At 38.5% G+C, this 24,368-nt stretch overlaps 1 protein-coding gene across 1 annotated transcript in view; it reads right to left on the reverse strand.

Annotated features, from left to right (window-relative positions):
* Window positions 1–24,368, reverse strand: part of LRRC1 (leucine rich repeat containing 1) — a 42,165-nt gene that overhangs the window by 12,447 nt on the left and 5,350 nt on the right. Inside the window, exons 3-9 of the mRNA XM_019613587.1 lie at window positions 23,618–23,707; window positions 9,619–9,675; window positions 8,014–8,077; window positions 7,205–7,279; window positions 5,309–5,453; window positions 3,326–3,444; window positions 2,255–2,338 (exon numbers count right to left, since the gene is read on the reverse strand). Coding sequence (XP_019469132.1) covers window positions 2,255–2,338; window positions 3,326–3,444; window positions 5,309–5,453; window positions 7,205–7,279; window positions 8,014–8,077; window positions 9,619–9,675; window positions 23,618–23,707 — 634 coding nt within the window. The remainder of the gene's footprint in view (window positions 1–2,254; window positions 2,339–3,325; window positions 3,445–5,308; window positions 5,454–7,204; window positions 7,280–8,013; window positions 8,078–9,618; window positions 9,676–23,617; window positions 23,708–24,368) is intronic.

Here is a 24,368-nt window from a genome sequence, read left to right on the forward strand (position 1 = left end):
GTCCCCAACTCCTTCACTAATCAGGCAAAGCTTTCTCCCTCTACCCTTCAATTCTCTATTTTTTGTTCAGCATCTGTAACTTCCTTTCCCATGGCCAAGACCTCACTTCTGTTATCACATCCAGACAAATGTATCCCATATTTATCCTGCTTTACTTGCTCCTGAATCCAAATCTTCTGCTCTTACGCTTTCCCCTGATCCTTCCAAGCCACATTTCTTGCCCTCACACACTTTGTAAAAGACCCTATACACCATCTCCAAGTCCCAGCAAACACAGCCAATACTTATCTTACAGGTTATCCCCCACAGGGTAATAAGTTACTGCCCCTGAATCAGCAAACAGAGGATACATTGATTTTCCTGTGATGCTTTCACAGTCCAGGCACTCCACATTTCCTCAGTTTGCCTTTAATACACACACATTATATGGAAGACTCCCTTCTTTCCAACTCCATTGATATGGTATGGTCCCCTCTTTCCAGTACCTGAAGGGGACCTACAGGAAAGCTAAGGAGAGACTTTTTATAAGGGCAGGTAGCAACAGAATGAGGGGAAATGGCTTTAAACTGGAAGAGGGTAGATTTAGACTAGATATTAGGAAGAAATTCTTTACTGTGAGGGTGGTGAAACATTGGAACAGGCTGCCCAGTGAGGTTGTGGATGTTCTCACCCTGGAGGCATTCAAGGCCAGGCTGGATGGGGCTGTGAGCAACCTGGTCCAGTGGGAAGTGTCCTTGTCAATAGAAGGGGGGTTGGAACTAGATGATCTTAAAGGTCCCTTCCAACCCAAACCATTCTATAATTCTATGATATAACTAACCAAGAAAAGTTTCTATACACTACATAAACTATTAATGGATCATGCATCAGTAAAACCTTCCATGCTTTAAACTATAGGCTAGTTTAAAGCTAAACTAGACATAATTATACAAGCACAGATGCTTAGGACACTCATGAAATGCATTAAGTTCTTTGTAAAGACATGGAAAGCTTTTTGCTGAATGAGCACAAAATCACACTGTCATTACATCCTAACCCAGAAACAGTTTTCTCAAGATCCTGTCTCTTGCTAGCATCTATGCAATTCATCTGGGTGCACCTTTGGTAATTTCCTCTTTAGCACTAGTGGCATCTCGATGCAGGAGTCACAGTCCTGCCAGAGGAGCTGCAGTACTCCTGTCTTTCTCTTTCCTCTCTCATCAAACGCACTTTCAAACCAAACCAGAAAGGAACAACAAGGCAGCCTGTTTTCTGCAACCAACATATTGAAGCTCAGACCAGGCCATTGGAGAATCTCTTGGACAAAAGCAAGAGAAATAGCAGTGCAAACAGAATTAGTTCTCAGTTACACGCTTTAACCAATCACAAGTAAATGAGAAAAGAGGATGCAGCATAAATATTGATCTGATCTCTTTCCAGAACTTAAACTTGTAAGACCACCATTATATTTAGCTTCACACCAGAAATTCTACCTTCATTCACTCCTTATATTGTTATAATATACAAAAAGCACTTCAGGGAGCACTTTCAGGTAATACTTCTTTACTGCAAGCATACACACTAGCACAGGCTGCCCAGAGGATGTAGAATCTCATTCTTGGAGATCTTCAGAAGCCAGAAGTAGAGTCCTGGGCACCTTACTCTGCGTGTCCCTGCTTGAATAGGTCCAGTTGGACTCAGAGATCCCTGTCAGCCTCTGTGATTCTGTGTAGAAGTCCCAGAGAGCATAGCTGTAAGGTTTCAGATATCACTGATTCTGGTCACTTCAGTTCCTCATATTAAAAGTAGTCTGAGATCTCCACAATTAAGAAGACAGTCAAAACAATATTTTTTCATAATATGAAAATCCTCTTTTCAGTCTTGCTCACAAGATTGAGTGTAGAAAGATTGCTGGCAGAATTTTTATACTATCTACAGAAGAAGCATACCTATGTTTAAAAATGCATTCACTTAAACAGAACTTTCAGTTTTCAAATAGTGCTTGACCTGACATCCACATTGAGAATAACTAGTCACAAGTTGATTAGATCCGTCTCTTGTAATGAGAGACATTTTGCACTTCCAAGCCACCAAATCAACACATATGTTGCTCAGATTTAATCTGTTGAGATCTTATGGGCACATTTCTGGTAGCAACTTTTTCGGGAAGAACATCCAGTGGATCAAAGCCATCTGCTACTACTTTGAAGAACACGACATTAGAATTTTCTGTTTATATAATCACATCTATTCAAGTTAATTGCATTAGATTTACCTCTTTGGGCAAAGATATTAATTTGTTTCTATCGGCATTCAAATTGTTCAGCTTCTTCAGTTTTCCAATGCTCTTCGGTAATATCTGTGCCAACAGAAACAAAGAAATATGCAAATTAATTCTGTAAACACAAAAAGACAGAACAAAACTCATCTCAGTTTAAAAATGAATTAAGAGACTGATCCATTTTCAAAATTAGTATGTAGTTATTTCTGGTTATTACCGTGCCTTCTGAAGGAGTTCCAAGGTTTTATCTTGCAGAAGAAACGTCTAAGAATTTCAGTTCCTAACACTAATTCACTCATGAGTTATCTCTGCCCTAAGATGGTAGACAGATGACAGCTGCAAAGAGAAGCACGTATGCAGAAATAGTACCATAGTACCTAAGAGGAAGCTCCCTAGGTAGCCAACTGAGAGGTAAGTCTGTTAGCTAGGTGCTATGAACTGACCTCTTTCCAAAAGACATAAACTCTTATCATGCTTAAGAAATGCTCTACGTTAGATTTTTACAAACTTTTCCACTTTCGATTTCAAATGTCAACATAATGTGAACACAGCTTTGAAGAAAGAGAAGAAAACACCTGGTGGGAGTCTGGAATTTCATTTTAATTGACTACATATCATATTTAGTACCTCACTGAAGCAAATCAGCAGAGCAAGAAACAGTATGACAGCAGCTCTGCATCAGTTGGAGCTTTTATTCAGTTCCAACAAGCCTGATCCAGATAATGCAAAACAAAAATTGGCGAAAACATAATGCAGCACAACCTCTACATTAAAAACACAACAAAGTAAATGATACCTGCACCCCAGGTACTCCAGTTCCCTTAGTGATCATGAAAGATTCAAGAGTGAATACACATAACTGCTTACATCTTTAGAAGAGAGAATTTTTACTATGCACAACTTGATCTTCAGCACTCATTTAACAGGTTAGAAATAAAATACATTTAAAGAAAGCATGCTACTTAGCAAGTAGGGATGGTGAGTAGCCTTAGAAGCTAAGTGAATCAGCACTTCCCAACAAGCCTTTTTACCGCTAGCCGTTTGAGCAGTCAAGAACATACTTACCTGCAGTTGATTTTCTGTTAGAACTAGTTCAGTAAGGCTTTCACAGTCTCCAATTGAATCTGTTAGCTGAATAAGTTTGTTCTGATCAACCTTTAAAATTGACAGCTTTCTCAATTTTCCTAGGCAGAGGAAGAATACATTTGTTTGGCTTAGTAACTTTGCTTTAATTATGAGAATCATCCTGCTGAAAAACTTTCATAAATTCTCCAACACAATTAAATGCTCTTTTTCAGGTAAGATAATAAAGAAGCCTCCCAAACAGAAACCTGCAGTTCAGGTGGTGCACAGAGCTCCGCACCTGGACGGAATAACCTTGCGCACCCATATAGCCAGGAAAGTGACTGGAAAGTGACTGCTAGGAAGGACCTCAGGACCATAGTGGACACCAGATTGAATATGGACTAGCAGTGAGCTGTCACCAGATGTAAATTAAACAGGCTAAATTTGGGAAATTTCATTCAGCAGATACAATAAGTTGCTGTGTTTCATCTAATGGACACTGATGAGGCCACATCTGTAAAAGCATGCTCGGTTTTGTGTCTCAAGCCCCTGCTAATTCAAAAGAAATGGGGAGAAGGCAGTGGAGGTCCAGCACAAAGCTATTTAGGGAGCTGGGACACATATGAGCTGAGGCTGAGGGAGCTGGCATTGTCTACTCCAACAGAAGGGCAGCCAAAGAGGCACCAAGGAAGAGCCCACAACTATATAAAAAACTGCGACAGAGGTGACAGAGCCAAACACTTCTCTGCAGTGCTGGTAAGACAGAAATGGCCACAAATTCAAGTGTGGAAGGCCTTAGTGAGACATCAAGAGAAGTTTCCTCACTTGGAGGTGGTGCTGCACTGAAACAGGCAGCTCAGGGGTGCTGGAGCATTTTTGTATTTATGACAAAAGCACACAGAGAAAATGCTACAAAGCACATGCAAACTAGGCTTGGCACAAAACGGCCTTGCCCTTCACAATCACCTTCCCTAGCAATGGATCTCTATTTATAAGGATTATTAAGAATAGGCAGCTCCTCTTGTTTAGCAGCTGGTGTTATAGACAAACTTCCCTCTTGCAAATCTGCATGATCTATACCCTTCCAAAAGATGATACATCACTTATGATGTACAACACTGCACTGGCTAGCTCACACCATAAGAAAGGGCTGCTACAGCTCTACCAAACACACACTATTCAACTGCAGGACAGGATTTAGCCCACACCCTTAAAATTTAAGAAATATTTATCTTTTCTCAGGCTCACATAGCATATGGAGAGAGTGGGGATGTCTGTCCATTCTTTTCCACTTTCTTATTTAAATTATTTCTCTGCTACAGGATTGAAAAGGGAAGGAAAAGCACACTCTCACATCAAGAAAAATTCTGGAAAAATAGCTGATGAGTAGTAAAGAAATAATGTCTCACTAGTTACTTCACAGGCAAAGATATTTACTTTAAAAAGGAAATTTGTAAACTGTTTTTCAAGTGTCACAAACCAGAAGGGTTGTAGTTCAGATCCACAGGGGTGAAGGCTGAAACTGGAAATCTCCCACTGGGTCCCATACAGGATTAACCACATCGTCCAGCTCAAGATAATTACACACCCCCACTAAAGAGGAAGGGTTCTTTGTAACAATACCATCAGCCAATCTTAGCAAGTGACCTACAGTATGTTACAAGCTAGAATTTTACAATGTTGAAGAGTTTTGACCATAACTTACACACAGTAGGAACAGTGAGGATATACTAACTTTTATTTTGTTCTAGTAAGTACCAAGTGCAGGCCAAAGAAGAATTAAGAGGTTACGTAGTAACTAATTACGTAGACAATTAAAATACTAAATTAATAGTTATGCATTTCATGCTAAGCAAAAAAAAAAGCTAAGACAAGCTCATCTCTTACACAAAAAGAGAAGACTTCAGAAGACATGAAAATAAACGACTTCCAGTTTACAGAGGATTAAACAGTTCTGAATGATAACATTCATTCTATATTTACCAATGCCATCAGGTAAGACTTGAAGTAAATTCTGAGAAACAAGCAAATCTGTTAAAGAAGTCAGACCATTAATTTCTTCAGGAAGGCATTCCAATTTATTTTCAGAAACATCCAGACAAAGCAGGTTTTTCAGGTTTCCTACTTCCTGCAACACAAGGTGAAATTTTAGTCACGCTCCAACATGTCACAAAGCAATTTGAAAAATGTGCTACCACATTGAAATTCCAGAAAGAAAAGCAACTCTTTGTATGACCTCTAAATGTTGAAAGAAATATGTAAGTAAATTTTGCATGATAAACCAACCAAGTTGCAGTTTCTTATTCTATATTTCACAACTGGCTTTAGTAGCCTTACAAGCTACACTAAGCATACCCAGGCAAGCACCAACCAAAACAGAGTAAAAAAAACACAAGGAAAGAACAAAAAGCTGTTTTTTTTTCAGAACTGATTATCAACCTTCACATAACTAATGTCTGCCCCTCCCAATTAATCTTAGGCAAATTAGGATTAGTCTCTCCTGTCCAATACAGCAACATGCCATGACATCTAGGGATTTCATATCTTCACATCTCCCAGCTGCAACAAATGAAGAAATCGGAATTGGGAGTGTTGCTCTAGCAAGCATCTTTGAAGTGCCAAGTTATACTGCCATCACCTACAATTATGATTACTTAATTTTTACAATGGTAATCTGACAATCAGCTTAAAAGTCTGACAGAGAAATACCTTTCTCCCTATTAAGTATAAGAGCAACCCTCCCATTCCCCATGTGCACATACACCCCTACACGTGTTCTACAGTAGTTCACGCTTCAGTCATTTAAATGATCTTTGGGAGAACAGAACGATAGGAGGAAGAAGGGAGTTGTCCTTTACTTTCACAAATACTATATTTTCATACATAGACAGCCCTGACTCTAACTCAAAGGATGGCTTCTTTTTTTTTTTTTAGAAAATGTTTGCCTCTCAAGAGAATCTTTCATTAAACACACACATAGCTTTTATCCTACAAGTTCATCCCTCAGACATCAAACAAAACACACAGTTATAGCCAGCTTCAACAAAAGCAGCTGCTGAAGTCACTTTTGACCTTTTATGAATGATTATCAGTGTTTAAATAGATATACTTAAAAAATAATTAGGCCAAGCCAACAACCAAGTCAACAAAGTCCACTAAACTGTAACCAATTTCCAAGTTACATTGTTGACAGTGAGATCAATACAGCAAATGACAACAAGCTGAACAAGGAACACGGGAAAGCAGGTTTTAACTTGGCTCTAAATGAAAAAGGAAAAGAAACCCACCCACACATTATAGTTGTTCTTAGGGAAGGGAATTTAGAGTGCTGTAAGCTTTAAATGCTATGGTCCCTCTTCCATGACTGATGTCAGATGGGGGATTGCCTCCATAGATGAAAGTCTCCCGTCATGGCAACAGTAGAACCATTGTTCTACTACCAAGTAATGCATCTACGTGGAAGATGACAGTCGAAAACAATGATTCATTCTCAAAATTGTCAAAACTGTGACTTAGATAGGTATAAAAGGCGAGGATTAGAGCAGCCAGTTAGTGGTTCCCTGATCATCGCACCAAGATCATAAAGAGTATGTCATCCTGCAAACCAAACAACTCTATTAGCAAACAATTTGTCTATTAGCAAACAATCCCTTTAACAAAAAGTTTAAAACGAAGTGTCTGACAGCATACGTGATTATACTTGATAACGTATAATCCCTTAAAGAGGAAATTATTAAAAAACTTAAAAATCCAAAGCCAAACCCATGCAAAATGAAATAAGAAAACAAGCCAGTTTTAGATTGTCTCCTTTTAGATAGTAATGAAAAGGTTTTCTTTTAAAAGCACCTTCAATACAGTATCACTAGAACCCATTCTTACCTGAGGTATTTCAGCTAATTGGTTTCCATCCAACCAGAGGTCTTTAAGATTGAAAAGTGCACCAATTGTTTCTGGCTGTAACATAAAAGGTAATGTCAAGTAAGACGGGACATATAAATAAATGGCCATCCCATAATTACTATTTGAGTAAAGCAATTCTTACTACAAGCATTACTTAGAGGTACCACAGCCAAATGCAGCAAGAGTGACTGTCACCATTTGGAAATTCCATCCTACAAACTAATTATTTAATATGCTAGACATCAGTTGACATGGAACTAATAAATTGCATGCATCCTCTTCATCTACTGCAAATCCAAGATTCAACTGAGCCAGCTTAATGAACATTACATACCTCCTGGTATACTTGTCTGACACAATTAAAGACACTGCAACTCTAAAGTCTGCCTCAGCATTATCCCAACGATTCCCAGTTCCAATTTGGAAATACAGTTGAGCATGCATCTGTGCTCACCCCTTCCAGTTCTCAACAAATGCTCGTGTGGTCATTTTGACTGTTAGTTCTAAGCTTGTGACCTTCCACTCTTTCATTTTTTCCATAGAAAGTGCTTGTGGAGTACTCTCATTCTCTGGAGAAGAACTGCAGGAGTTTTTCAGGCAAGATAATACTGCACTGAACAAGATGAAGCAGATATGGGAAGCTCTAACTCACTGCCAAAATGTACATATAAAAAGACTTCGCCTTCCGTGTATTCTTCTTTCTTCAATTTTAAATATCACATGGCCTATTTAAATTACTTAAGTGTGAAACAAGACCCATGTGCACTTTCTGTGGCATATTCTCTTACCAAGTGATAAAGTTCATTGTTTCCTAAATCAAGTTCTTCTAGACGCTGCAGCTGGGCAAGTGATCTGTGAGATAAGTCAAAACAAAACCACATCAGACTGAACCAACAGAAACCAAATGTATTTGAATGAGCTCATTTTACTGAAACTTGTATTTCAAATTACTACATATCGCAGACAGTTAATTTTACTGGGCATAGACTTCCTACAGCAACATCTCACTGAAAAAAATAATTTGGTTTGTCAGCATAATTGTATGCTCTTGAAACATAAAACTTAGTGTAAGCAATCAGATGATTATTCTTGATTTTAACCATCAGTCCTTGGGTGGACAATGGCACACAGTTCGGTATAGTTGGTTAGATTTATTTCAGGGGGCATTTACTGTTACGCAAGTGAATAATAATTCCACATTGTGGTCACATGTGACAGTACCTAAAACAGTGCTAATCAAGACTCACTAAATTCATCATTTGTCTTGTCAACCTAACCTATCAATTTCTGTAGAATTTTGGAATGGATTTGAGGATGCAAAGAAGCAAAATCCCAAAGGGATGTAAGAAGTTCTCTGAACGTGATACAAAGCATTAACTTCCTACTTCAAAGGCAGTCCACTGTAGAACTTTTGCTTACCTTTCCCAAAGCTGCAGTAATACAAAAACCAGAGACTTGTCAGTTACGTTACTGACACTCCAGATTTTCCAGTAGCAATAAAATTGTCAACATCTACGATAGCTTCTGTCTGACACTGAATGGAGAAACCTAGCTAGCAGTTCATAACTTCTGATCACTGACATTTCAAGTTCCCTGTGGCTCACAGCTATAAAGCACAGCAACAGAGGTACTGGGTAGATTGACAGGAAAAAGGGTTCCAAACATAACTGGGGAATAGGCAGTGAAGAAAGGAAACTACTCCATTATAGATAGAAACAGCTTCTTCCAAGCAAGCAAAAGGGACCCCCAGACTGTAAGATAACTCAATAATCATACAAAAAAAATCACAAACTACTCAGTCACAATACAGACGGTATAAAAACATCCAATTTTTGTGTCCCCCAACAAACCACTAGGGGAAGAGGGAGACAGAATTCAGCCATCGATAGGTCTAGATTTATATAAAGGATTTGATCTCCAGATTTTTGAAGCTTTTGTTCTCCTAAGTCCCCAACATGAATATTAATTTAAATTTCATGAAGGTACATATATCAATTCAGAGCCAAAAACTAAGAGATCCCACTATCCTGCCTGAAAACAGGAAAATTCAGCACAAGAGTAATCCAAACTACCACTCCCATTGCTGATACTAAGCTCAGCTTAGTTAATACAGGAAGAAATATCTGACATTAATATATTTTATACAGAATAGCTATGCCCAGGAAAAAAAAATAAAATAAAAAATATAGAGACCATAGACTCCAGCAGCTAACCAGTTACATCTACAAAGAATGGATGTAAGTAGGTGTTGTTAAAACAAAGCTGCATTTCTTAATGGTTATCAACCTGAAACTGGATATATGTTTCTAGTTGTCATTCTGTTTCAGATGCCAGCTCGTTCATAATCAGAACATTTTACATTGCCCCAATCAAACATTTGAAATGTCACTTACTCGGGTAAATATGTCAGCAAATTCTCTCTGAGTTCCAGTGAAGCCAGGTTATAAAGACTAAAAGAAACAAAAACACAAGAACAACCAGTGTTTACACAGTTTATAACAAAAACGTTAAGAACAGTTATGGTTTTAATCAAAGCATATGCAAAGCATATGAGTGGAAATCTTTGCTTGTTTCTCTGTAATACTACAAAACAGAACAAAAGCTGGAAAGTGAACAGACAAAACATAATTTTCCATTTGCTAAGAAGAAAATTAATAAACAGAGTATAATCAGGTGAACTGAATTTGCACATCTGCTTTCAGAACCTGTCACAGGCTACAGAAGTTACAGAGCATCAGGTAAACTCGCTGCTGTTAGAACCACAGCACGCTCATTACCGTAAGTGACATTATGCTTCTAAGCGGCTCACTACTCCATATCCCAGGCTTTTACTAACATCACCATAGCAACATTCCGATTTTTCAGGGGTTTATTTATGACTAAATGGAACACAAGGAGTCGGACATTATTCCAACACGATAATCTGCTCTAATCCTCCACTGTCCCAGGGAAAAATACAAATCAGATACAGTGACTACAAATAAGTAGTTCCCTGCGACATAATATGTTCTCTATTGGTGTGCAGGGAGGAGGACAATATTGTATACCTTAAATAACTAGATTAAAAATATACATACATCACCAAATTTGAAACACCTGTTAAATCCAAGCCTAAAATGTTTGTTTATCTAAGGAAATATCTAAGGAATATCTAAGGAAAAAAAAAAAAAAAAATATACAAAGGCTACATAAAGCTGACACTTTTGTTTTCACTTCAAACAATACCAACATACTGAATCACATACAATCATTAGTTAGTGCCAGTAAAGAAAAGCAACCAGCATCCTGAATAAAAAGCTCTATTTCGTGACTCCTACAGAAGCAGGGAAGGCAACATAATTGATGCAATGAGTTATTAAAGGAGACAAAAGATTTTTCATAGATTGAATTTGGATGGTGTCTGAAAAAAATGCACCTTACTTCAAGCATCAGTTTTGCAATGCATTCAGAAAACACTGAATGAAATCTCAGAGGAGGTTGGACTACATTCTGAACAGTCCTCCCCAGCTTCTAAAATAAGCAAATGTTACCCAGTGTGCTCTGCATTCCTCCTAAAGAAATACATTTAAAACATACCATATGGGTACAGATATTTTAGTATAAATTATCATAAGAACAATTAAAGATAAGTGAGAATAACTCAATTAATGTCGCCCAAAAATCATTTGACAGAAACTAGGTTTAAGGAAGCCATCATTCCAATGACACAACTCTAAGATAAAAATTATAACACTAAAAACATGAGTGAGGATGGGACACAGTATCTAACATGCTTGCATAAACCACACCAGCAGAGGGGGAGAGGGAAGCAATGATGGAGGACCACTTCTCTCCAGAGCTTTCATAACACGGGTCTGCTCGCACTCAGATCACCACCTTTGAACTTCAACGTTTTGGTTTACAGGTTTCCTATCCAGAAACTTATTCCAATCTTCCTTCAAATTTTGCACTTTCTCTTCAAGCTCATATTAGGTCAGTCCCACGATCCACTTTCATCAAGAGAACACAAAAAGGACGCGTGCTCCACCAACATGCACGTAATCTTGTGTTTACAAATCATCCTGCCTCTACTTATCTCCCTCCCCATCGACACTGATGTGCCGATGAGTAAAATGGTGCAATAATCTCTTAATTTCTCTTCTTACATCAGACACCACTTCAGCTGTGGTTAAACAGAAATCTTTGTCAGCAAAACCACGTTAAACAGCAAGAACGTGGAAGCCACCTCCGCAGGCTGTCTCATTGTATCATTAAACTGGGACAGGTCAGTGAATCGGCTCAGGAAATTGATCCTCCTTAAAAATAACCCAGTGAAAAAGAATAACACGGATCCCTAATCCAACATACCGTAAATCCCCTTAGACACCTGGGCCAACACAACTGCCAGAAACGTGTAACGAAAGCATCAGTGCTGCCTAAGCCAGCTATGCCATGAGAAGCCCGAGGGTAGCTGTGGCCCTGGGGATAGCCAATTGAGAGCTGCATTTGAATCCAGCTGCTTATCATGTGCTTCAGAGTGACTGCAGCCGATCCCAGTCCCACGTTAGGTTCTCTTCTTATGCCACCTGCAGGATTATGTCTTCACACTTAGAGACACAGCTTTCCAGAAGAGAACTTCTTTACTCTGCAGTTACTCTTACTCACAGTGTGCTTACAATTACAACTTCACCCTGGAACAAAAAAGAGCCATCTCCCTCCACCCCTTTAATCTATCCTTTGTACTTCTTCCAGGTTCTTAGGTCCAGCCCAAACACAATATAAATAGACCCCAGTAGGCAAAATGAAGTAATGTTAAACAAAGGCAACTAAGTTTACATCAGCAAAGCTGGTCCATTAGGCTGAAATATTATGATTAGGTGGATCTTCCTGAAAAAAAAAAAAAAGAGGCCAGAAAATGTGAGGAAACTCATGATGCTTAAACCTCTACAAGTCACAGAACTGCTTCCAGCAAAGCTGTGTGTTGCAATTTAAAATGGGAAGACATGATAATTACCAAATAAAATAGCAGGCAAAAATGGAAAAGACATGCTGATGTACTGGAGCACCAACTTGATACATTACAGAGGGAAGGTCGCATCTTTCCCTTATATTTACCAAGAACTTCTTAGTCCATTATACATTCCTATTTTGCTACTTTTAACATATGTTAACAGACAGGACTTTTAGCCACATGCAAGAAAAATCCTTCGTTCTTGCTATTTTTCAAACACATTGCCTTATTTAATAACACATTCTCTGCAGAAAATGTATTCTTTCCCCCTTCTCAGGTACAAATAATGGTTTTTCACAACATTCTAATTGGAAGAATTTCCTTCTTTTCCCTCTGCCATTAATTTTACGGGTGCATTGTTAGTAGAGACTTTTTGAAGATTTTCAAAGGAACTAAAAGAAACCGTACCTTAACAGTTTCAGAATATTTCCCTAACCCCAACTTTAATGTAAGGGAGAAAAGCAATCACTGGGGGTTTTTAATATCAATCTGTAAAGCACACAGGCAGACCAGCCTACTCTGGCAAGAGACACAGCTCTGTCAGCAGCTGTTCACGGCCACATTTTGAAAAACAAACTGCAGAGCATTGCAGACTGCTCTAGAACAAAGAGACAAACAGCTTCCACTGCCCACAAAATCAGGAAATGTTCAAACAAAACATCATCCACGTTCTAAAGGGGGAAAATAAGCTGAGTACTTTTCCAAGGTCACTACTGTAAGAAGCTACGAAACTTGTAAAAGCATTAATATTGTAATAATTCTCACCACAAGAGCTACCACACGCACTGAATGGTGTGCATGTGTGTGAAATTACCGAGCACAAGGCAACAGCAAAATCAGTCAGAGGATTCAGTAGCTGAAATACAACAAGGCTTTCCGGATGATTTCCGCTTTAAAAGTGGAATCAAGCAGAAAGTAAAGCTTCAACATGGCTAAAAATGCCACTTTCAGTACAAGCCAGGTATGTTTATTCTGTGCTGTACTTGAAGTAACTTTAGATGCTCGTGATGACAGCTAGAAGAACAAAAAGAGAATGTGAAAGCAATAACTGAGAATAAAGCTAAGAGCAACAAAGCAGTCTGTAAATGCCGGAAACGTCTTTTCCTGGACCTATTTGTCAGGACTCAGAGACAATTTCACAATCCAACATGCTCTACAGAAGAGGTACGCCTGGGGAACTTCTCAAATACTCCTTCATGCCAACCTCTGTGCTCCTCTCAAACAGAGGGAATGCTAGAACAACTCTCTAACATCTGAATTAAAACAGATTCCTGCTCTTTCAAAGCGAGTTCATTTCTCTTTGGATTAATTGCAGAGAATCTATCAGCAGCAATGCCCTAGAAAAGTCATTTAAAAAGTGGATGACTGCAGATAACAATAGCTAACTGAACTAAACACTTTAACCTACAAATATAAGTTACTAAATACAAACCTGAGATGAGTTCTGCTGGTGCTTTAAGGCACAGTGTTATCATTAAGGCAACAGAAAGTCAGCCTTAAGAGTGACAACAGAGAGTGTCATCAGGCTCATTCTACCCCATCCCTTACCACATCATGACAGTGAGTGTTTAAGCACTGGCTACAGAAGTAAAGGCTTCTGAGGAAAGAATTGGAAAGTATAGTGGGAAGTATACACGTACTGTGAAAATGAAGAGAAAGAAATATGAAGGTGGAAAAGAAGAAATGTGAAAATAGCTTAGATTAAATAAAGATGGAGAATAAGAGGACTAACATGAAATGTAAAGGTGCTTAATTTAAAAAAAAAAAGAAAAGAAAACCAACAGCCTTCTCTTATTTCCTTAGTAGAAGTGTCAGGTATTCTGATTTAGAAACTGGCACTGCTGAGCATACAGGAAAAGTCAGACTTTGGGAACCGATCATAAAATGATAGAATCACCAAGGTTGGAAAAGACCCACAAGACCAGTCCAATCATTCCACCCATCACCAATAGTTCTCACTAAACCATGTCGCTCAACACAGCGGCCAAATGTTCCTTGAACACATCCAGGGTCGGTGACTCCACCACCTCCCTGGGCAGCCCATTCCACTGCCTGACAACTCTTTCAGAGTAGTATTTCCTAACTCCAGCCTGAATCTCCCCGGTGCAGCTTGAAGCCTCTAGTCCCATTACCTATTACACGAGACAAGAGGCCGATCCCCAGCCCACTACAACCTCCCTTCAGGTAGTTATACAGAGCAATGAGGTCTCCCCTGAGCCTCCTCTTCTCCAGACTGAACAATCCCAGCTCCTTCAGCTGCTCCTCATAAGGCCTGTGCTCCAGACCCCTCACCAGCTTTGTTGCCCTTCTTTGAACATGCTCCAGGGCCTAAACGATGGAGCAAAATTTCATGAGATGAAAATGACAAATTCTTGCAGAAATCTAATTCGCACCTTTCCAGCATGCTTCAGTTGACTAGCGGAATGCAAAATCTTAAATGCAATTTTGGAAACAGCAACTAATAAAGACAGATCTTTTCCTCCCCCCATTTCTAAGATTGCAAAGAGAAACAAAAGATGGGAAAGTTAGCACAGTCTTCATGTTCATATGAAACAAAGGCAAGTCCTACTAATAAGAATGATTCTGGGCACAGGAAGTCACCATTATCCTGACAGAATAAAGGAGAAGTAGCAGTCCACGAGATGCTTTGAGCTCTTACCTTTAATAAGCACTGTAGTGTAACACTTCACATGGGCAGTATGAGGATGGTTTTATTAAGGACGTCAGAAATAATAAGATATCAAAACTAACCTGCTGTAATACTCAAATGAAGGCATTCAGAAGCAATGGGAGAAGTAGATGAGGAAAATAAGAATGTCTTCTCAGAAAGTAGCAGTACTAGTAGTAGTAGTACAGGTACATCCCTGGTTCATCAGGGGATGATTTCTAAGAACAAGCATAAAACTCTGCTCTTCAGAGGCTACTGTATGAACACGATCAAGACTCAGTAGTTGGTCCAGTATAACGTTTTTTATGCAGCTACAGGCATGAGTACCCAACACAGTCCAAGCATACAGCATGAAGAAGTGTGATATGAAGTCTGCTTTCTGGCTATCTGCACCAGTTCAAAGGATTTCAGCCCACTGGGCCAACACCTAGATTGCTCTGACATTGGTAAGGTCCTGCCCCTACACCTTTACATGAGCAAACATTCGGCCACAACACTGGAGTAGGAAGGAAAGGAGTTTAAACTCAGCATTCCATCTTTTTCTGAGCAAACAAGCAACATGTCAGTCTTCCTGTCTGCCTAGAGTCTTCTGAGTCACCAGAGGCTAACTAATACTACAACACCAACAAACAAAGCATATGAAAGAAGTGTTGTACTTACATGCACTGCAGCCCATTCTCCCTCTGCAAAGGAAACACGTACAGCCCTGTCCCAGGACACAGCAGTTACGTGATCCTCTGACAGGATCCTACCAAGCTACTCCCATCCCACACAGCTTGTGGCTGTAGACTGACAGTTCACTCAGCACTGCAGGCTTAGGGCTGCCACAGAGTCTGAACAATCAGCTCCACAGGCGTTTTTGGCATAAGGTCACTTTCAACACAACAAAAGTAATGCTACCTTTGCAGGGAACGATTGCACTTCTCAAATTCCCTATGGTTCCACAAGCATATAACCATGAAGTCTGTGGTCTATACTCTCCCAGTAGGTATTTTACTCCCTTTTTTTAAAAGACTAAATATTATACACTTACTTTGCTTGTAACAACTGCTTAATATTGACATAATTAGGCAAAGTCGCCATGACATAACCTTAAAATTCGTATCTATTGTACCATAACTTATCACTAAGTACAGAATTGCAGCTAGCTTTTCGATCTTAAGACATTTATTTCTCCAAGAAGTCCAGTTTAATCTGAAAGCTTTTGTTTCCTCCTCTAAATGTCAGTTTTAATCTCCTGCCTTCATGTTTGGCTCCCCTTAGTTACAGAAACCAGTTCTACAGTGTGCATGATAAAGGAGAGCTCTAATGAATTTTTGCAAGAAAATACAGAAGAATTTAAAGAGAGACCTTAGATCCATACCATGCAATTAGGAAGTGTTTTTTTACAAATTTTTAGCTACTGAATCCTACAAATTTCTAGGTTTGCCAGAAACTACAGCAAGTATTATTTTCCTTTATGAGAGCACTCAGCCATTCAAAGCATACTTTCCTCATATATGTGAAGTCCTACTGTTCTACCTCGGAATATGTAATGTTATAAGAACTGCAATGCAAGATAACTAGGTTTAGTTTTGATGAAACTTATCACATATCCTTATCAGCATGCCTAAAGACCATTCATCCAAAAGTCATCTTTAAGACCATTTACTTTTCTTCTTTCTAGAGGCAAAGCAAACTTTGAAGTAACTTGCAATAAAGTTAAACACTATTTTCTGCAAAAATTACTTATATAAAATACAAGGGAAAGGAACAATAGTTTTCTCTTTCTTTAGCAATCCATCACCAGACTTGAGAAGCAGGATAATGTTCTAGTAAGAACAATGAGAAAATGTGAAAGAAAAGACTTGTGTTCTTTAAACTTGCCATTTTCTACGGAGCTGTGAAAAGCAGATACTACTTACAAACAGTGCTTCCTTGAAGAACTGACTTTAAATAGGCACCAAGGAAAGTAAAGATGGTAATTTTGTCATTCTAGACTCCAACAGGAAAGACACAAAGCCAGAGGGAGCACATTTGAATCATAAGTTTCTTGTATCAAACTGTCAATACAATTAGCTCATAAAAAAAGCTGCAGACCTTCCACAAGGGAAAATGGAAAGCAAAACATTAGTATCTTAAAAGGCACTAAATGGAGGTAAGACTGGATAGACAACTTAGCACAAGTCACATCCCGAATTCTCAAAAGGGGGCAAAGTACTACAGTTTATGACCAAGAAACTCCCTAAATCCGTAACAGAGGTAGCCTAAGCTGCTAAGAATGGTTTTCTGCATACACTTAGTTTCCAAGTTGCTGAAATCAGTTGTATTCTTCCCATGTGCACAGCAACAAGCAAGTTCCAAAGACAGGGAAACTGAACTCAGTATGACCTTCAAAAGGGATCAGTAAGAGGCAAGAGAGATATTTGTAATTACGGCACAGCCTGTTCACTTCTGAATTCACTTTCTTCAATTCACTTATCAAGATTACTAAAACAGTATGGGGACACTAAGCCAATTCACTGTTACAAGATTTCATTTTGAAAACCTCTTCCATTCCACTCATACAACACTAGTTTTTCACTATTTAAACAAAATCTTGAATTATATAATTCAATATAATAAAATAATTGCTGAATACACGTGAAATACATCTTCCTTGTGTAGCATACAAGATGTAATACTTATTTAAAGGCCAGATGGCCCTGCATTCACTATTGTATTGTTGAACAGTAGTCCTGAAATAAATCTTCAAGTTCCTTAAAATTTAGTTTTGCCATTTAGGAAGCAGCTGTGATTAACACCGACTGCTCCACCTACTCAAACTCTGAAAATATTACTTGTCATGCTAAATTCAGATTAGCCAGAGAGAAAAATTTTGCTACTATTTAAATCAGCCTAGCCAGGCCACCTATAAACAGTTCTCCTTCTACGTGTTTGCAAAATAGGCCTCCTCCTTACTTTCGCTGTATCACGAAAAACCTTACTATGCTAAACCTTAATATTGACTTGCTCTAGGCAACTTTGAGAGCTTTTCCCACTCTGAGCAATGCTACCAGATGTATAATCTACACTTGTGATACTCTAGCATGCTAAGAAAAACACAGCCAAAGACTGGCCCAGGAATTCTTCAGCAAAATAAGCATGCGCTGATCTGCTTCTGGATCACGTGCATCAAGAGCATCATCCTTGCCTTCTTTTATCTTTCATTATCTTTTATTCTTCAGACTGTCCTATTCAGATCATCATTACAGACTGTGAATTCAGATGTTGCTGAAAACCTCTAGAAATAAAAACATATTATTAAAAAATCACGCTTAGTGACTTTGTTTCCCTAACATGAAATTTGGATACTTGTGGTTCCATGACTCTCAAAAGGCAAGCCTATAACAAATCTTTCTGCATGGCATTATTCCTAAGTGCTCTAACAGTTGCTCTACTCTTCTCATTGTGTTCATTTGCATTACAAAATGCATACACTAGCTGCAGACATTAGGAGGAAAATTTCTCTGCTTACCTGGATATTAATTCCTTTTTAGTAGTAAGATCCACAGATCCATTCAGCCTGCTTGCAGCTTGGGGGTAAACTAGACTCATCAGTCATTGGCATCAGAAGAATATCCCTCCCACCTAAATAAATTCTCACTTTCCAATTATAAAAATTTCTAATGCCAAAAAAATGCTGTTCTGCTTTCCTACATCACAGACTGTACAGTTCTCTGAAGAAAGCTGGCGTTACAAATCATGGGAATACTACAAACTATGCTCAGGCATAGGCAAGATTGATGAAGAAAAGCTAAAGATTAGATAGGAGCTAGATGTTTCAAATGCTGATGGGCAGAAGGCCTTAAATCATAACTTCAAGAACAGTGGTAGAGTTATGCACCTTACTTCAGCCAAAAAGAAAGCTGTACCTGCTAATTTTATTGTCCCCACACAGTGAGACAGAAAACTAAGTCCTTTCAGCAAGAAATGCCTATTTGAACGTTTTTTTGGCTAGGGCAGATTCCTTTTGAAGCACAGATCTGAAAGCCCAATGCTAGATTAAACATCAGAGACTCACATAAAGGCTTTCAAAGATACCTGGACTTCATTCAGGATAAAGAACCACATCTGAATAAACATACAATGATGACAAACAATCTATCTTCTCTTTTGAGATATTAAATCATGAGTTTGGATGAAAATCTTTGTTGGTAAAAAGGCAGTATAACACTGTAGGGTGGGAGGAATTAATTCCGAGGTCAGTACTATGAAATTAATACATAAGGACAGAATGTGTTTGAAAAGTACATATATCTGATCATTCATAGCACTGTAAGGCATACCTGAGGAAGGCTGATAGACACCTTGATTCCTGAATTTCAGAAACAAGCTGTGCCCTGTGTTCTGGGTGTAACATAAATAAAGAACTACTGAAGAAAGACTCTGGAAGCAAATAGAAATTCCTAAATGCTACCCATGGCAATAAGAATGACCACATTTGCTCATTGAGCAGCTCTACCATCACAAGCAGAATACAGAGGGAAATCAGTCTTGCTTCATTAGGCTGAGAAACGTTGAAAGGACACTCCCACTAACAGCTTAAATTGTGTAACCTGTTTCTCTGAACGGTTCACCTAGGTAACAGGAAAACTCCTGCTTAAGATAATTATTAGCTTTAATATCTCACATACATTAGCACTCACTACTTTACTCCATGCGACACATTAAACATCGGAAATCACGGAGAAACACAAAAAAACCCCCAACATTGCTTACATTATAACATCTCAACTGTTACCACGTCCCAAAGCAGAGCTTACTAAAAAGAGATGTGACACAATAAAATTATATACAAGACACAGGCTTAAAAAACGAAAGGTTTTATCTAACAAGGGAAAACTTCTAGCGTGTATACTGGCAACTGATAAACAGTCTGAATTGGTGACACAGCTGATACACACTGAGACCATCCACGCACAAGGAGACAAAAGGGAATAGAGAGGCCTTGCCTATGTTCATCAAGCATCCACTTGGGACCCTAAAATACACTCAATTTTGGCAACACAAAGGAAAAAGAAAAACTTGAAAGGGCTATGCAGAAGAATTCTTAACGGCACAACAAAAATATAAACAGCAACTTTACATATCAAAAGCTAGAATACATTATGATACTTGCCTGAGACAGCAAAGCTGATCATTGATATTCATCTTATACACCAGACAATAGGAAAACTGGATTGGATATTTGGAAGACCTGCTTCCACAAAGAAGTTTCCCACAAGTGAAATGCAAGTCTTCTGATCACTGTACCACATTGAGTTGAATTTGATCTCAAATTCTGTCACTGACTGTATAAGGTGATTTCCCAGACAAGACTTTAAGGCCACGGAAATTTAAGATGCTTTTTCCTGATTTTCCAAATCTTCCCGTGGCCAAAAGACCAATAACAAGCACACAGACTCCAGGTTTTTTCCCGGGGCACAACCATACCAGAATAAGTCAGCAATATGCCACTATGTACTTTCTTGCTCAGGATTTGACTGATCGTATGTAAAGCACATAGCCCAAGTCTATTCCATTAAATAATAACATGGATCTTAATGCAAAGCACAAAGAAATTCCAGCAAGGCATTTTTAAACATATCCAAACACCTAGAAGAGTCTTTTTTCATCTCTTTAGCCAGAAAGAGACACTTCAGCTTGACTTTCTTTCAAATATTTAGCATTTTGGAGGTCCCAGAAAGCCAGGAAAGGCAGGAGAAAATGAACAGAGAAGGGAACAAGCAGCACAAGTGTGCTGTGTTTGGAGAACCCACAGACTGTTCCATTGCTTTTACCAAAACATAAGGCAGTCAACTGGACCAAATTCACTTAAATGATGACTTCATGCTTAAAATAAACTATAAAACTTTTGTGAAATAAAAAGGAAAAGCTGCACCTGTTGGCATCCAGACTGAAAAAATAGTTGTATTATTTATAGATGTAAGTGTATTCAAAAAAAAAAAATGTTTATGAAATTCACTCTCAGTGGTAAATGTAAGAACTTCAAGCTGCAGTCGTAATTGACTGCAAACAAGACCATTCAATCATTTCTAACTATAGTTAGACAGAATATCTTTCTCCTTGTCAACAGTGTCTGAAATTCCTTCGTTTGAAGAAGAGAAAAGGAGCATTGTTCTGTTATTTAACGTGAAGCGTGAGGTGCTTAGAAATAAATAAATAAAGTCACCAGATTCAGATCATTTGAATGTATTCCAGGAAGATCAACATTCCCCAGTAGACTTCAAGAACAATTACGTTTTTGTGGGACGTGTCATTACTTTCCCTCCTCTTCTGTTAATATCCTTCTATCTTGGAAAAGTCCAGGCTTACTTCCCAACTGCCATATTTCATTCTACTCTGAATACCCGACGAGCCAAAAACAAAAGCTCAACACATTTGTCCCTGCCTCTTTAAGCATAAATCGAATTAGCATAAATTTCTGCTAAAAAATTCAAGTGTTTTTGTATAAATAAAATATACATAATTTCAGAAAGCTATTCTGGGTGCGTTTGTCAGACTGAAGTAGGCCTATCAGATTTGAATAAAAGCCTAGCCCTCCAGGAAAATTCACCAAGAACAAGCATATGGCCCTTCTTGAAGCAAAATAGAGTCCCAGGGTTTCAGCTTCAGCATTGGCAACTGACTTTGAGGAAGAATGGGTTACACTGCCGTGTTCCGTAACAGCTCATATAAAGTTTAAATAGTTTCACAGCACCTTCTTGGACTGTTAAGGATCAATACTAGAAAAATTATTATACATATTCTTCTATAGTTCCACATACTGACATTTCTGCAAATGCCTGGTATTCCCATTTTAACCAAAATTGTTTCTATTCATTTGCTCCTAAAGAGAGCTTACCACCAGCCACATTTGTCAAATGACAAACAGGCTAAGCAAGGAGATAGAGCCACAGCAGTGACTTGTCAGGGAAGCCAGTGACCTTCCTCCAGGTATTAGTAGTAAAGAAGCAGTCTACTTTAAAATCTGAAAATCATTTCAGCTTGTCATGTTTCCTGTACTCATTTTCAGAATCAGGAAAGATCCAAAACTTTAGCCCTAGGTTTTCAGTAACTAAGAAGTTTGAACAAATCTGTTCTTAGCTGTCACTACTATGAAAAGCTGCATTTAAAGTTCTGTGAACTTGTTGTAGAAAAGGAAGAATGTCACAGAAGCCCCAGCCCACGCCATTTTTAATAAGACTTTGTCATAGTCAGTGGGCACACATTAGCTGTACCTGTTAGTGCTTGTGGAATGTTTTAAAAGATATTTCCTACTTCTATTGCTCCTGGACTGGTGCCCACTGACAGCTTTAATACTCACAGGAAGTGGCTAAAGCAATGCTGGTCTGGACTTGACTACACTGCAGGAGCTTTTAATAAGATCCCTTCTGGAGGACTCTTCTATTTATAAAGTTGGGCTTTAATGAGTGTTAGGGACTAAGCTGGCTCCCCAAAGAATTCTTGTTAAAAAACACTCCACTTTATGAAAGGATGTCCAAGATAAATAGGCCTCTACTGTTAGAGGACTCAACATCCAAGTTGTTCTTCCTGTGTTCCTAGGCTTTCTGAAGGAAGAAAGAGATCAAAGTGGTTTGAAGTTGTTCAGTACATGAAAACTTAGAACAATACAGGCACAGTAACCATAAAGGCAGGTACAGAGAGACACAGAAAACAAACTATCACGTGTTGCCAGAAAGTTCCATCTCTCTAAAACAGTACGTTTCCCAGCAAATCAGCAAATAAGCCTTTGCAGCTATTTGCCAGGGCCAAATACTACAGATGTCTCCCTAAGCTCAGTGAGAAACTGGACAAATATGTGGATCAGGATTCATTATGTCTACTATTAGACAAACCACAATCCAGGAAATCCCCTGAACCAGAGGATGGTAAGAGAGGTAATCAAACATGCATTTTTCTTAATCCACATCAGTACAGCTGTACAAGAAAGGTGGGCTAAATGTGCCCTTGGTCTAAACATTCTCGTATGTTTAATTAAGGAGATGTGGAATTACCTTTTCTCCTTCAAATCTCTCCACTAAGAGAAGAGAGATTCCTGTTTTGCAAGCTGGATAGTTGTTACTATCAAAAAGAGACAAATAAATGAAGTTCACTTTTCTTGTGTTTCTGCTTTAAAATTCTGTCCCTGCAATGATGCTCTACTTTCCAGAATTAACAAACATCTCAAAAGCTTATCAAATTTCATCTTAAGAGCTGCTTTGTGAATTTCCTTCTCCACGGTTCTCGCTGGAGTTCTTTCAGAACCAAACTGCTGCTATGGTTAGAAGCCCTCTAATTTCCAGCCTGATCATAGCCAGCTTTTACCCGTTTGTTCTTGTGCCAGCACTATTTGGTTTTGAGCTAAGCTGCAAGCTGGCTGACATGTTTACAATAACGGATCAATGGCCTTTACTACAAAAAAGGAAAGTAAAAGGTCAATTCTGCATCATAAAACACCTATTTAATTTTGCATTTAAAAATCCAAGTTAATCCAAATCCCTGAAAAGAGAGCCTAAATATACACACACATGATTCAGATTCTGAATTGACTTGCTAATGGTAAGTGAAAATGCAAAGAGATTCTTTTTTAACAGACTGATTAAAAAAAGCACAAAGCTGTAAATGACTTCATAGGTATATCACATTATATACAATTATGCATGTGACTTACACAGTATATGTACCAGGAAAGAAAATAAATGAAATAACAAAAAGGCTAAAGAACACTTACTTCCCAATGTTTTCAGGTAGTGCTTGCAGAGAGATATCATTTACTGAAAGACACGTTAGATTCTGTAATTCAGGAAAGCTTTCGGGCAACCTATGGAGATATTAATTCAAGTTTAGGACTTCCAGCATAAGCATTCACATTAACAGAATACACAGAGGAAAAAAGAACATGTTGCAGAAAATTAGAGTCTTTTTAGCCAATATACACAGAGAAGGGGAGGGATGTCTATGTTCCAGCATAAATCTTGAAAAATTCTAGGAATCACAGTAAGAAAAAAAACATTAATCTCTTTTCCTTGCCTCCAATTTGCAATGTTACAAAGCTATATACATATAGCTGCATTTAAAGCATTATAAAAAATTAAACTGAAAAAAAATACTCTGCTGGTATTTTCCTGCATCTGCTAGATGGTAAAATAATTACATCAATTACTTTGATTTAAGCTTCAGTTATGTACATGCTTACAGCAGGGCCATTTTGTGTTAGATAGCAGGCTGTTCTTCACTTGCTGCTTTTTGAAGAAACACTTTGTTCACCAGCAAGACAATGTTCTGTTGTTACAGCATTTCATATGTACTAGTCCATGTGAATCCCTCTCTTCTCACATTAAAAAAATGCAAGCAACACTTCCAAAATACCCAAAGCCTTCAGGTCCAACACCCAGTTTCCTGCACTGCTTGGCTTCCCTCTGCTCACACTGAAGAACTCCTTCACCCTCACCCGCAGACAGCCAGGTTGCACCAAACCTGAT

This window comes from Meleagris gallopavo, chromosome 2 (assembly GCF_000146605.3).
Source record: "Meleagris gallopavo isolate NT-WF06-2002-E0010 breed Aviagen turkey brand Nicholas breeding stock chromosome 2, Turkey_5.1, whole genome shotgun sequence".
Classification (NCBI taxonomy): domain Eukaryota; kingdom Metazoa; phylum Chordata; class Aves; order Galliformes; family Phasianidae; genus Meleagris; species Meleagris gallopavo.